At 31.7% G+C, this 16,196-nt stretch overlaps 1 protein-coding gene across 5 annotated transcripts in view; it reads left to right on the forward strand.

The window, feature by feature from the left end:
• The first annotated feature begins 9,088 nt into the window (after window positions 1-9,088).
• Window positions 9,089-16,196, forward strand: part of LOC112462232 (cytochrome P450 4C1-like) — a 54,260-nt gene continuing 47,152 nt past the window's right edge. For 3 of the 5 annotated variants that reach the window (XM_025027894.1, XM_025027895.1, XM_025027890.1), the window contains exons 1-4: window positions 9,089-9,273; window positions 10,483-10,703; window positions 10,900-11,006; window positions 11,225-11,315. In XM_025027894.1, the coding sequence (XP_024883662.1) occupies window positions 10,550-10,703; window positions 10,900-11,006; window positions 11,225-11,315 (352 nt within the window). In that variant the 5' untranslated portion in view covers window positions 9,089-9,273; window positions 10,483-10,549. The remainder of the gene's footprint in view (window positions 9,274-10,482; window positions 10,704-10,899; window positions 11,007-11,224; window positions 11,316-16,196) is intronic. The other 2 variants (XM_025027891.1, XM_025027892.1) reach the window with 2 other exon arrangements.

Below are 16,196 nucleotides of genomic sequence, written 5' to 3' on the forward strand. Positions count from 1 at the left end.
CTGCCCCGCGAAGCAAGATATTAACAGTTAAAGTTGACGACTATCAGGTTATAAGACCTGTCATACCGACGAGATGTAGCGATTACGAACATGCCCTGTGGCCATATGCGCATGCTCAGTGGCCGCACGCGCATGCAAGAGGTCACGTGACAACTGTTTGGTTGGTAAGTCAGAAGTGTAACATAATTTGAAATAATATTCTTTCGGCGTATAGATTAGTGACGCGCTTTAAAAGTATTTAAAGATGTATTGCACCTATTTTCAAAGCGCTACCAAGTGGATAAAAATTTGTGAGAATGTTCTTTTAGTCTTCCTGATGTGCTACAAAAAAAGTAGAAACGAATCCACTAAACGGTTGCTGAGATATAACGATTTTAATTTTCACTGATTTTACACGTATTTTTATGGGAAGAGACGATTTTGACGGATAAAACAGCTAAAAAAATGTTGAAGGAGCGCTACCAATATTTTGAATTTTTTTGTACATTTAGTATACGAATAGATGAAACTATCTGTCAAGTTTCAATTGTCTTCACTACACCGTTTAAAAGAAATAAATTAATAATTAATTATTAATTATTAATTTTATTAATAATTTGACGTTATAAAGTTGAAATCAGGGCATTTTTACTGCCAAAAGTTTAGGCTCATAAATTACAAAAATCGCAAATAATACTGGAAAAAACATTTGTAAAGTAAAAAATACCTTTGTAGGAGTAAAAATAAGACTCCTACTATCATTCGAGTATCTTACATCTAGATTTACTATGCGTTAGGCGTAGATATTCAAGTATTTCAAATTTCATGCACTTTTGTCTAAGATTGTACCAGTGATACATCCTTAAGTGTTAAAGCGCGTCACTAACCTAAGCAGGGCACACACACGTGTGTGTGTGTGTGTGTGTGTGTGTGTGTGTGTGTGTGTGTGTGTGTGTGTGTATGTGTGTATGTGGGTGTGCCTCGCTTTTATAAAAATCACAACTTCTATAAAGCAAGGCATACACACGTGTGTGTACACATGTGTGTGTGTGTGTGTGTGCCCTGCTTTATAGAAGTTGTAATTTTCATTAGCATTATTCGCGTCGCATACTCCAATAAACACCAAGAGCACTTGGATCACGGATAAAAGGTGGCGATTGGAGCAGATGAGTTTTTGGAGTGCGTTGGAGTGATTAGAAGCATGCTGGGGCATGTGACGCGAACAAACCTATTAAAGCAGGGCCACACACACGTGTGTATGCCCTGCTTTATAGAAGTTGTGATTTTCGTTAAAACAGGGCACACACACACATGTGTGCCCTGCTTAGGTTAGAGTGACGCGCTTTAAACACTTAAAAACTTTTTAAGCGCGTCACTAACCTACATAGGTTAGTTGACGCGCTTTAAACACTTAAATACTTTTAAAGCGCGTCACTAATCTATACGCCGAAAGAATATCATTTCGAATTATGTTACACTTCTGACTTACCAACCAAACAGTTGTCACGTGATCTGCTGCATGCGCGTGCGGCCACTGAGCATGCGCATATGGCTGCAAGGCATGTTCGTAGTCGCTACATGTTGTCCGTATGACAGGAATCATAACCTGATTCCTGTCAACTTTAACGATTAATATCTCGCTTCGCGGGGCAGAGCGACACTTTTTCTGTCAGATTCTTTCGTTTTACGCAAAAACGCGTCGAGCCTAATTTCATCAATTTCTGTGCTGGTGTAGCTAAACTGAAGAACTACCACAAATAATTAGTCTCAAGTAAGTTACTTATTTTAAAAATTATTAATTAATATGTATTAATTAATATACTATTAGATTTACCATTAATATAAATTGCGCTACAGATCACTTTCTCGTTCTCTTCAACTTTTACAATTTACAAGACAGCATATACGTATACATGTGTGCGATTTTGGATACACTTTCTTCTTTCTACCCGATATCAGTTCCCGGCGATCAATATATATATTGATATTTTGATGATCACTATCACGACGATCTCGACTGTCACGACTACACTGATAAATTCGACCCATTGATATTTCGCTTCTTGTGATGCGCATCCTAATATCGTGACACTTTGATCCTTGCGACGCGACCGAAATTCGGAATTAAACAATCGTATTTAACGATGAGAGACCACGGTGTTGCACAATACATATTTCTAGGTTGTAATTGACTGACAGCGCGCTGAACGCACTGTTTGCACCGAGCGCACTGTTTGCATACGCACACGACGCGCACATATACGTATATATATGCTGTCTCTTTTCAATAGTCCATCTATTGATGCAAAAGCAACCGTACGTACGGCGACAATAACGTTTCTTAATTGTAAAATTTCACATTTTAGATTTTACGTCGCAATATCTTCGCTCGTAGGGCACATAACGGAAAAATAAAAACACTTTTATTACACAATTCAAACCCAATTAGCTATCAATCAAGCCTACTTAGAACTTGATCCGTTCACTCGTTATTGAGATCTCAAAATCTCGGGAACTTGCAACTCGTCCGTTCGCGGAAATATACACGGCGGTCTCGTGCTGTGCGTGTACTTGACGCGGGATACTACCGTGTCTCCTTAATAGAAAGTAAAAGTAACAGTTTGTAGTTGAATAACCGTTTTTATCTTTAGAAAAATCTTGAACATAAAAAGATCCTATTTTTAATATCTTACAATAATTTTTGCAACACTTTTTTGTTAAAACATTATCAACATATTAATGCTAAAAATATAATAAATGTTAAATATTATTGTGATGTACAAATGTAAACATAATCTCATTATTCTTCAAACATGTTTAAATTTTTTTTTATAAAAAAGTAATTGCTGAAAGATCACTTTCCGCGTATTTTTAGTAATTATGCAACACTTTAAGACAAATTTTAACACGTTTTCAGAGAAATATCACCAAGTTTTCAAAAAAATTTTCGGAGAAATTTCAGTTTAATTTCATAAAATTTTCAGTGAATATTCAGCAATTTAGTCAAAAATCTTTTTTTCAGCAAAATTTTAGAGAAATTGTAGAGAAATATCATAAATTTTCAGAGAACTTTTTAAATAAATTGTAGCGAATTTTCAAACAATTTTCAGCAATTTGGCTGAAAATGATTTTTTAGCGTTTCAGTCTATTTTCAGAGAAATTTGAGCAAATTTTCAGACAATGTTACGAAGAAATTTTAGTTTAATTTCAGCGACGTTTCAGTACTTTTGCTGAAAAAATTACTTTCAGAGGATGTGCAGTAAAATTTCAGCGTATTGTCAACAATTTTGGTAAAATATTACTTTTAGCAAAATTTCCGCGAAATTTCAGTAAAATTTTTTTACCAAGGATATTATATAAAATAATGTAAAATATCTGAGTATCAAATTAGTTGGCAGGAAATATTTTTATAGGGTATGTTATATCTGAATAGACTATGTTAGAGGAAGTTTGGAGATAAGGTGAAATACTCTTATAAATAGAACCACCGCGATATCTAGAATATTAAGTGTTACAATCTAGCGAACAGCAGTGGAATTATACTAGCTGCCGGCCCCGTAATCTGACATACAAAGCGGCAGCGTGGCGTTAAATAACAAATTAAAATTTAAAATTTGGCGTGTATCGCATACAGCGTAAAGTTATTAAAAACTGATAAATATTGACAAAAGGGGACCCAGCCCCGATGACCTTGACCTTGACATATATTCTCAAGGTCATCCTCCTGAATGACCTTCAAAAGGTTTCACCCGTCGCTCGTTGTTTATTAAGAAGTTATTAGTCCCTAATAGGGACTATATATATATTTATTGAATATAATTTGCTCATTATAAAAATAAAAAAAACATCAATACGTTGATCAAACGTATATAGTCTTTTTAACAAAAATTCGGCAATATAATATTGATAATGATATTCTCGAGTACGTGGAAGATTAGCGCGTACTTCTCTCCATAATCTCTCAATTTTTTGTGTATGAACTTTAGTATTAGGATCCACAAAATTTTCAGAATGATTAACCGTTTGATGTATATAATGTTCATTTTTCAGATCATTATAAGCACGCCAACAGTCACTATAAATAATTGATCCAGGAGCAATATATTTACGAATTAATGATAATAGAATTTCGGAACGCCGGTTTTCCACAGGTACAATAAAAACTTTGTTTGTATCACGTTTTATGCCACTAAATATCTATTGTCCCGTTAAAATACGACCTTTGTTAAGTTTTCTTTTTCCGATTTTGGCTTTATCTATTTCTACAATAATTCCTGGTCTGCCAATTTGTTGTTGTTTTTTTATTAACCAGTCCAATTTTATTTTTAAACACTTTATATACCAACTATTTTCTACTTTATTAAATTATTAATGTATTTATATGTTATTTCTATTAAATGGTTAAAATAGCTATCTATATTTTTCAAACTTTTTCTGTTAATAACTTTTTAATAAACATCGAGCGACGGGTACCTTTTAAAGCAGGTCATTCAGGGGGATGACGTAAATTGACAACATATGTCAAGGTCAAGAGGTTATCGGGGCTGGGTCCCCTTTTGTCAATATTTATCTAAAAACTTTTATTTTACAGTTAATCTGCTTAAATGCCAGATTCTTAATCACTTTTTGTTATATGTAACACTAATTGTAAGATAGAACTTTAGTGCAGTATACTTAGCAAGTGTCATATGGTGTACATATATATAATATTAGTTTTTTATTATACTCTCTGGCGAAAATGAGAAGTTTTATGAAGTTTGTTTGACGTTTACGTGAGCGTTTGCGGCAGTTCATTGAGAGTTTAGAAACGACCAGTAAAAATTTTGTAGAGCGGAAATTGCAACGTTGCAGCGTTTGAAAGGCGTTTGTATATAGCGTTTTTAAGAGTTTACATGATGTACGACGTTTGCTGAGAGTTCTTTAAAACATTTAGGGCCACTTTAACCAAACTCCAATTAACTTAATCGTTAATTAGTCCACTGGAAATGATTAATCGCATTTGTCAATTTGCTTATAATGAGCAAATGCGATTGGTTATTTCTAATGGACTAATCAACGATTAAGTTAATCAAAGTTTTGTTGAAGTGGCCCTTATAGATCCTCTGTTAAGCGTTTAATAGGCGTTTGCTTTCACCATTGAAAACAGCGTGCAGTCTTTATTGAGCGTTTAATGGGCGTTTACTCTTGTTGACCTTGTCGTTAGAAGAAACGGCGTAAAGAACGTTAAATGTTAAAATGACAGCGTTAAACAAAGATAAATTACTCTCATTAAAACATTATACATATATATGTAATTAAAAAAAAAAATATATATATTCTTATTACTCAAAAATAATTTTTATTAATAATAATGAGGTTTCGAAACTGAATCTGCTTTTCGCATCGCAGGGAGTCTGCTTATTATTCGCTCGGTACGGTCGGTTGGAGGGGATAGCTACGAGCTTCGGAAGCGCTCTACAAGCGATGAGAGAATAGTGAACTCAGGGTGGAATATTTTCCTATTCAACTAGGCTTATTATTATTAAAAATGGGTCATCGTAGTTGTGTCAGAAATTGTAAAAATAATGAACTGAAGAGTAACACATACACATAAATGCATTATAATTACATGTTTATATATTATATAATTATAGATACATATAATACAATATTATAATATAAATTTTTTGTATACAATATTATATTTTTCTAAATTGCACGTGATGTCCTGGAGCCGAAGTGTGTGTGTGTGTGTGTGTGTGTGTGTGTGGGGTGTATTGGTTCTTTTAATTATATCCTTTTGCAAAAATAAGGAGTATCAATTTTGACTAAAGTTACAACGAGTACGATTTCGCTTCAATTACGAGGATGCAGATAATTGCTCGCACACGTAAAAGTGCACCGAAACATATCTCGATGCGCGTGAAGAAAGTTTATCGACTTTGAAAAATAAGCAGTAGCGATGATAACAATAGAAACGTCTATTATACATCAACGCGGTCGTCAATTACGCGACGGGCAACCATTAATCCCGCGTTACATCGCCATCAATTTCACTCCCATTATCGCAAACTTTTTTTTCCAATTTCACGATGTACATTGGACATTTTGTTATATCCCGTGCTGCACACATTAGCATACGGTTTATTTATTGAATTATACATATATAATATATATATATATATATATATATATATATATATGTATATGTTTGTATACAATTTATATGTATATGTATAAAAAACCTGGTCCTCAATGTGTTGCGTACAGAAATAAATACACAACACGACAATAAAGTCACTTTAGCTCGATTTATATTTCTCCACTTTGAATTTATCGAATTTAGAATAAAGCTTTTATTTCCAGTTAACCGAAAATGTTGACAACTTCGCGATGTAGTAAAATAGAAAGCAAACAAAGGATGGAAATTTATCAAAAAAAGAAAAAAAAACAAATAATGAAAAATTAACATCACGATTCATTCTGCTGGATAATATTGATACTGACACAAACGTTGTAGCAAAGAAACAATCAGTAGCTTGATCAGTAGTTGCCTCACAATGAGAAATGTACATAAACGATTATCAACAATTTATCAGAATTGGATTTGCGCACTTTATACATATAAACTTTGTTAATATTGATTAATATTGAATTTTCTCCTAAATGTATCAATATAAATAAAACAATTAATTATTAAAGTCTAACTTGACCGACATATAAATCCACATGAAAATTAGAAAATGTTATTTTATTTGAATTTATATATATTTTTTTCACTTAACTATCGATTATTTATCGATCTTAAAACATAGTTTTCGTTAGAACAGTAAATTCAAGATAATTAAATCGATAATAAGTAACTTTATTGAATCTACATTTTTTACTTTTTATTATTGACATTTTTTAGAGCAATATTTAATTATCAGTAGTTATTATTTATTGTTTTCTAATATAAAAAATAGGAGTTCCAGTAATTAAAGTGACATAAATACTGCAGTTAACCTCCAATTATATAGTAACAATCATAGATTATGCGCGTATAGCAATTTTTACTTACCGAAATTATTAACAGTAAAATGTAAAAAAAATACACTGCATCTATTGCACAAGAAGCTTTGGTAATAATCACACGTTAAAGTTGTTTTTTATATTTTTTTTGCAAACTGCCTGTAAACATATCTCGTTGTTTCCACTTTTATTTGCATGGCGATAGCGGTAGATGGCGCGAAACGCACGGAGCGAATACGTGGCTGAATGTATTTTAAATGCGAGAAAGATGCACCGCACAGTGGGTCGAGTCGCGGAAAACGCGGCCAAATTCTATTACTTCAGTAAAAATAAATAAAAAATTACAAAAATATCTACATATATTTCAAGCATTGTTCTAATCAATTTCGATATTTAAATTACTTAATTTATTTTCTTTACACATAAAAAAAATTACGGAACATAAGATTTTCCGCACTTTTTTATATTATACGTATTATGTTATAGTTATATATTATGCGTATTATATTTCAATTTATATTTCATTAAAATTGTTACATCGACATTTCAATAAAAGATCTAATTGTTATTTTTTTCTTATAAATTTATATCTTTTCTTTGATAGTTTTGCTGTAATTATCATATTAAGGGCTTTTTTGATAATTACTGTAATTACTGAGTAATTACTGTTTGTGTATTTTTAATTGCATTAATACTTTTTATTACTTTATTATTTCCGTTTTTTCTAGGATTTGAAATAGTAGCAACTGTATAATTGATTAACATTATATTGCGTTATTATTTCAGCCACTGTTTTCCTTTTTTATCTTGCACTAGCATTGTCAAAAGCAACTAATAGACGGCCAGGGCTTTTTGTAATAAATTTCTCTGTAACAAACTATCTAGAAACATGAACAATAGCTGATTTATCCAATAAACACAATTATGTTGATGCTATATTATTTAATGTTATATTACTTGTTACTTCTATGTTATTGCATAAACAATGTTTACTGAGTAATTACAGAAAAATTCATATATTAACATGTATCTGATTTTTTATTTTTGGATCGAGTTTGAAGCATTGTTGAATTTTTCTGTTTGCGCAAGTAATAACGATAACAGGTTATTTAACCGCAATGAATTACCGTTCATAAATACATTGTATTTTCAATGCAAAGCTTTGTCATTTTTGTTTGAATTGATAAAAAAAATATACCTAAATCTAAATAATGTTTAAATTTTGCGTTAACAACTTTATTTTTTAAACAATTGAATTTATTTTGCATGTACTGCAAAACTAATTGTTCAACATTATCTGGTGGAAATTCTTTCATTTTTTGATACTTTTCAAAAATTTCCAAACGTCTTACATTTACATTCATCTCTACCTTGAAGCTAATAATAAAAAGAAATAAAGAGAAAATTATATGAAACTTTAAAGCAACTGATAAAAATAATACCTTTCAGATTAGCGTTTCCGAGAATACCCAAGTAGCAAGATAACGTCTAAAAACGTCTTAATGACGTCAGAGGACGTCATTAAGACGGAATTAATACGTCATTTGACATCACTCTGCTACCTTGGTATGAAAGTAAATGCTTACACTATAATGCTCCCAATAATGCTCTCAGCTGCACCGCGTGCAAAATAGGAATTATGTATAGGAATTATATAATAATGTTATACTCCTATTGCGAAGCGCGGGCGAAAAATCTAGTTATTCATATTCACTTTAGATATGTATATAAAAACATATCATCTTGAATATATTACTAATGTACTTTATTATAAAATTTTGTTATTATTGATACAATATATTAAATCAATCTTTTTTATTATAAAATGTATTATGTTATGTATTATATTAATTACAGTTTGTGCTGGTATATTGCAGCACTAAGAGGTGAATTAAAAAATTGAAGAGATTTTTAGATCGTTTTATATCAATATATACGACACAATTATTATTCCATATTAATCTTTTCATTTATTTTATTGCAAATCATATAAAAAAATCTAGTAAAAAGTTTATTAATAATAAGTGGACGTTTTTGTTATCTAAGACTGTTCAAGTGATTTTAATGATCAAACAGAACATTATAAAAGCGAATGAATAGTCAATAGATCAGTACCAGAACTGATCAGTCACTCGCAAGCTTTAATATAAGAATTTTTATTTATCAGATCACACTTTGAGTAACATTACATTTGTAACAATATAATATCTTTAAAATAGTTAAAAATTAAATAAAATTTTACTGAATTCATAGGTTTGTTATGTAGGGGAGAACTGGGGCAAATTCGATACTATTTTTTGAAAGGTAATTTCCAACAATTAATTAAAATTTTAAAGCAAATTCAATGGTACATATTTAAAAAGTGTTCCTTCAGGTACAAAATTACTTAAAGAAGTTTTGCTGTATGTTGCTTAGTTTTGTCTCCAGGAAAGGAAAAAAGTGACGTAAAAACAAATTTTCAAATTGAAAAATGCCGGGCAAACTCGACACTTTGCCTGATCGACACAATTTGATCTAAAACTTATTTTTTATTGTCTGAAAATGAAAATACATTGTTTATCGTGTATTTAGAAAGTACAAAAATTCGGAATAAAGTAAAACAATTATTGGAAATAATAAGAAAAAAAATTATTGAACTTTCACAATTATCTTTATCTAAACTCATGTCTGAAAAACAATTAATGCAGGTAAACTCGCGATCGGACGTGCGTGCACACATTTGTCATGAGCCATACGGCTGCATGACAAGCGTCGTTTGTTATTGGGAGCCGATGAAACGGTGTGATGTTGACTTTGCTCCGAACGTAATTTTTCACTTTTGTCACTCCAAAAACATACAAATTTTGAAAATATGCAAAAACTATTATCGGATTCGTATAGAGCATCGAATTTCCTATCAAAATCACATACCGGTAGATTCGCAAGAGTAAAGCTCGATGAAAAAGTAGAAATTTTCGAGAGATCAGAAAAATTACTTTTTACCATCAAAAACGCTTATGTCGCGCTAAAAATTACACCATAACTCAGAATGTCACCAAATTCCGTTGACAGCACTGGCACATAAAGACGCATTTACAGTAGGAAAGGCAAGTTTCAAGATAAATTTAAATTGGCAAAAACCCTAGTGTCAAGTTTGCCCCGGTCTCCTCTACATATTTTATGCAACACGTGCATGGAAAGTGCCCCATTACGCACGCTACGCGTGCGTGATAGACCACTTTCCAGGCACTTGCAACATAAAATAGGGAGTATAAGTCGTGTGTAAAGATGAAATTTCCCGGGTGCGGTTACCGCACTCGCCTTCGGCTCGTGGCCTTACCTCACTTGTTACACAAATAACTATTATTTAAATAAAAAATACATTATATCTCTTTAAAGATTATAATGTTAAAGTATGTACATATAACGTATTTCAACGTACTTTCTATTTACCAAACATTTAATATGTAATGATTGTAATGTAAATTTGTCCTGAAGTAAATAATACATATTTAGTGATTTGTGTGATTTAAGAATTAAAAGAAGATAGCAGAAGGAAACGAAACTTGATTATACTGGCTAATTATTTCGTCAACAAACGATGATCACTGTTATATTGTTATCATTTATCCTTATTCTATTAATGTATAATTATTATGTGCATCATGGAAAAAACGGACGACTTATCAATTTTATACCAGGACCACCAGGCCGTCTGATTCTTGGAAATATATTGGATATCCTTGTTTCACGAGGTAAGTTAAAATTTCTTGAAAACCGATAACATTGATTTTCTGATCGTTGCAGGAGTTGTTTTAGAAACAGTAGAATACATTAAATGTATTGCATTTAATGTATTCTACTGTTTGTATTATTGATAAAGTTAATTATATATTTATAATATTTCTGTGGATTTTCATAATAATTGTATATCTACATATGATTTCTTAGAAGAACTATGGAAGCTGCAGAATACTTTTAATCAGTACTATCCCATTTATAAAATTTGGGCATTCTTTATTCCTACAGTAGTTATTCAACACCCGGATGATTTAGAGGTAATAAAATATAAAAAAATTATTCTGCTTTTTTAAGTATAGATAAATTAACGATTCAAGATGCTTATTTTTTTACGTTTTTCATTTCGCAAAAATACTTGTTTTTGTCAAAAATATGAAATAATTGATTATTTAAAATACTTTTAAAATTAATTAATTGATTATCTAATGGCGTCTGAATTAAATAATACTTAATTTAATACCTTCTGTAATTTCAGACAATATTAAGTAACACAAAACACATTGAAAAGAGTCTTCTTTATGATATTTTACATCCTTGGCTTGGTACAGGTCTTCTCACTAGTGCAGGTAACATAATAATCTATCTATATATATAAACTAGAATGTATGTATGTATGTATGTATGTATGTATGTATGTTCTTTATACACTCTTAAACTATTTGATCGAATTTTTACCAAAAGTATATAAAATAGGGGTAGAATTTTCCGGGGAGTGTTATAGTGTATAGTTTTTCGTTACCGATCTTTTTGAGAATCGGTATTTGAAATTTTTCCAATTTTTTGGGAAATAATTGACTAAATCTTAAAAAATTGTATACAAAATAGGGGTAGAATTTCACAGGGAGTGCCATAAACTGTATAGTTTTTCGTTACCGATCTTTTTGGGAATTGGTATCCGAACTGATAAAGGAATTTTTTTCGATTAAGGATATTAAAACACAAATGAAGTTGTTTGAAGAAAAACAACTCCTGGGCGAAGCCCGGCTAACCAGCTAGTATTAACATAAATATTGATATGTGTTATATTAAGTTCTGTTTTTGATTTTTATTAAATTTTGTTTTAAGTTTCAATTTTGATGATGACAAAATAAGCCTCTGCAATTAAATTTAAATAGTATAGGGGAAAATGGGCCAGCGCGTAATACCGGTCAATTAAGTGTCTAGAAAATAAGGAGAAGAAATTGATTTAAAATTTTTTTTGCCATTTCTCTACTTCTTAACAAATTCAATCATATTAAGGGGATGCTGAAGCCGTCTGTTTTACCGGCATTTTTTGTCGGCACATAGCGTCGTATTAATTTGACAGAATTAATAATCTTTCTCCAGAATTGCAGTACATACATTAATGATTCGGGGAAACTCCGATTTTATATAGAAAACGAGAAAAAATTACGGAAGTACAGATTTCCTTATCCTACTCTTATCCCAATATGGCGTCTCGAGTTGCGGCGAGCTGTCAGCTCGTCACAAGATGTATTTCATATAAAGAGATATACCATTGGTACGAACGCGAAAACAAGTTTCCCCGAATTGCACAACAAGAAAAACATCGATAAACCCCCCAAATCAAGATTTGGAAGCGTAATATAAAAGTATAATGTCGGTGTGCATCGTGCGTATGTGTGCGTGCAATGTAGCGTGCTATCCTTGTCTATATCTTTGTCTACACAAGGACAGATATAGTTCGCCGGTCTTCTTTACCGACGCCGATCGAGTTCGGCTACGGCTCCAGCATCCCCTTAAGAAGTCATTCTTTTCAATATTTGTTTACGTACTGTATTTGAAAGGGAAGCGTCCCGTTTGACCGCGTTGCGATTGACCACTCACAGCCCCCGGGCCTGGACCAGCTAATTAGATATTTTTATTTTAAATCATCCAATTGGTGACGTAGTCAATTGAGTCCCACTTACTTGAAAGTGCATTTCGTTATTCCTTGCAGTAAGGAACAGTTCCTGAGACAGTTTTAAGTACAATCTTAAGATGTCATAAACCAATCACAGAGCCGTATTAGTATTTTAAGACATTACTTAAAACGGTTTTGAAATAAGAATCGACTATGAATACCGGTGATTGGTTCATAACATCTTAAGATCGTATTTAAGATGGTTTTAAATAGAACCGATCCGACTGTGAATACCGGCCTATGAATACTGGCCTAAGTAGTTGCACTTATTTTTACGGAGCCATGGTATTGACTAGTTTATAGATTGTGTTTCTCTCTCTCTCTCTCTTTCTCTCAGTTTTTGTTTTGAAAACTTAATATCTTCGCGATTAATCTTTAAATGAGATATATGTGCTTGGTCAATTGTTTATTACAGACAGATGTATGTCTATCTATATTTATCTTGCAAGAAGATAAACATTTTGATTATGAAAGAATTTTCACAAATATCAAAATAAGATTTTTTTTAAATTATCTCTGAAACACTATAGATTATTGCTATCTAATTCAATTTATATTTTTATATGTGGAGGAAGAGACAGTAATTATGTGACTTCTTATGTAATATGTTTAAACTTAATTAATTTTAAATAAAACGTGTTATTTTTAAACCTAATACCAATTTTGCTTTTTCTATTTGTTTCATATAAAGAAAAGAATAACCGGTATTACCCCATATGCGACATAATGCTGATCAAATCCCATTTTTTTTTATTTGTGCCTTTTTAGGAGAAATTTCTGTAGTATTGTCAATTATATGTTTTTAGGAAGTATATACTTTAATACATAGGGGGAGTCCGGGAGACTTGACCATAGAGGAGAGTTGAACCACTTCAAATATCTCGTTCAAATTTTGAACAAAGAGCTCAATCCGAGCACTTTAAAACACGTTTGTCTCAATCACAGTCGAAACGCACTACCAATCGTCATGTTGTCACGTGCTCGGATTGAGCTCTTTGTTCAAAATTTGAACGAGATATTTGAAGTGGTTCAACTCTCCTCTATGGTCAAGTCTCCCGGACTCGCCCTACTTTATGTTTTATACTTCTGTCGATTAAGCTAAGATTAAGAATTTTAAAATTCTGCCTCTTGTATATTATAATATAAGTGATTGACTTATAAGATAAGATATTTTATTAAACTTTAGCTTATACAAAGCCAAGAAGTAGACTTGGTTTATAATTTAAGGGAGACTGAGGCTATAGTTAGTACATGGAACAAGTTGGTACACGATAACTATTGTAAAAATGACAAAAGATAATACTGCATAAAAAATATAGTATTTTCGGAAGAACATTTCAATTTATTATTTCAGGCTGAGTAGCACATTTTTACAAACAGAAAATATTTTTAGTTTTGTATAGCCAAAAGTAAAATAAATCAGTGACATATCAAATGTTATATTTATAAATCTAGTCATTATATTATAATTCTAACTGTTTCTTTAAAATCTTTACTTTAAACGTAATAACTTCTGGTTATGTTAACGTCTTAAAACATTTTTTTGCTTAAGCAATAATCAAAATATCTAATTGTAAGTATAACAGCGGGGTTGATTCCCAGACAGCACGTCCAAAATCGGGATATAAAACGTCCTTTAGACGTCTTTTAGCTATCTTTTTGTAAGACGTCTAAAAGATGTCTAAAAGATGTCTGAAAGATGTCTTATGTCTCGATTTTGGACTTGCGTGCTGTCTGGGTTGTGACGGGGCAAGTTATAGCTTTCTACTTATAATTTCAACTAACTCCGTTGATGTAATACATAACTTTGGCGCAACAGTGGCAGATATTTTGATTTTATGTAAGATTTTACCGTTAACGTTTTTTATTACGTATCAGAACCAGTCAACACACGGAACATCAGTTGTATTATTACAATTTTGTACTCAACACTGTAAATGTAATATAACACATGTTGTTACATATGTTGTTATTTCTCTTTATTAAATATATTATACTTTGAAAACTGGATCTTTTACAACTTAATCCAGTACTGTAACAACTTACCCTACATATGAAGCTAGTTGTTACAAATGTAGTCGCCTTATAATTTTTATTAGTGCAACAAAATTAATTATACTATTCAGTTAAAATAAATATACGTATAATAAATATACGGTAAAATAAATATACGGCTATTGAAAAATTCTTTTGCGGTTTGTATTTCACTTATTAGTTACATGTAAAAAATGATTAAAAAGAGTGTTCCAACTAGCCCCGATCTCTCCTATTTCAATACACTCATGCCATCTATATTTATTCTTATTACTACATAATCCTTTTTGTATCAATAATTTTGACGTAGAACTACGTCTTTCTCCGCGGTATGGGGGGTACCCACGGATGCGATGATGCAACGAAAACATGTCTCATTTTGAACGTTTATATCTTCGAAACTAATAATCGTAGAGTAATCATTGACATCTCATTTTAAAGCTTAAGAAGTCCCATTTATGATAAAACAAGAGAGAGAGAGAGAGAGAGAGAGAGAAAGAGAGAAAGAGAGAGTAATGAGTTCTTATATCTTTAGTTCCCCTTTGAAATGTAAGTAAAATTAATATAAACGAAAAATAAGAAAAACATTTATTGTTTTATTTCTTTAAAATAAATTTATGTTTGAAAAAATCAAACAAGCACAGTAACAACTGTGCCGCAAACACGTAGAACTACGTTTACTGCACAGTATGGGCACAGCAACAACCGTGCCGCAAGCAACACGTAAAACTACATTAACTGTCACTGATGATGATTGACGTGATCAAGAAAGGACAAGGCCCACACCGGGCTGTAGCGCCGAGTTTATCAGTGACAGTTGACGTAGTTCAACGTTGTTGCTTGAAAAATAAACAAAAACAAAAAAAGAAACAAAAAAAAAACAAACAAAAAAAAAACAAAAAAAAACAAAAGCAACAACGTAGAACTACGTCAACTGTCACTGATGATGAACTCGGCGCTACAGCCCGGTGTGGGCCTTGGCCTTCCTTGATTACGTCAATCATCATCAGTGACAGTTGATGTAGTTCTACGTGTTGCTTGCGGCACGGTTGTTGCTGTGCCCATACTGTGCAGTAGACGTAGTTCTACGTGTTCGCGGCACAGTTGTTACTGTGCTTGTTTTTTCACGCACTCTACCCTTTCCACAGCACGCTACCTTTAACATTATTTTATTCGTCATTCCATACACTTTCCAATATTTTCTTTTAATTCTACCCTTTAACCATAGATAAATGACATCATGCTTTGTTAAAAAAAAAAAACATCTATTTAACTTCTAAAATTATCTATACAAATCTTATCTCCTGATCTCCATATTTTCTCAGCTATAATCTTATTTTTTTTTACGTAATTTTTTAATGTAATCCTTATAAAAAATTTCCATGATTTTATACATTGTTACGCCTTCGGCGCGGACTCGGCACTCGCGCACTCGCGGAACATACACAAACCATATTATAATTGAATTTCTGTATTTCTTCTATATATTTTATCTCCCATTCAGGTAAAT

This window comes from Temnothorax curvispinosus, unplaced genomic scaffold (genome assembly GCF_003070985.1).
Source record: "Temnothorax curvispinosus isolate PA1 unplaced genomic scaffold, ASM307098v1 QBEX01012086.1, whole genome shotgun sequence".
NCBI lineage: Eukaryota > Metazoa > Arthropoda > Insecta > Hymenoptera > Formicidae > Temnothorax > Temnothorax curvispinosus.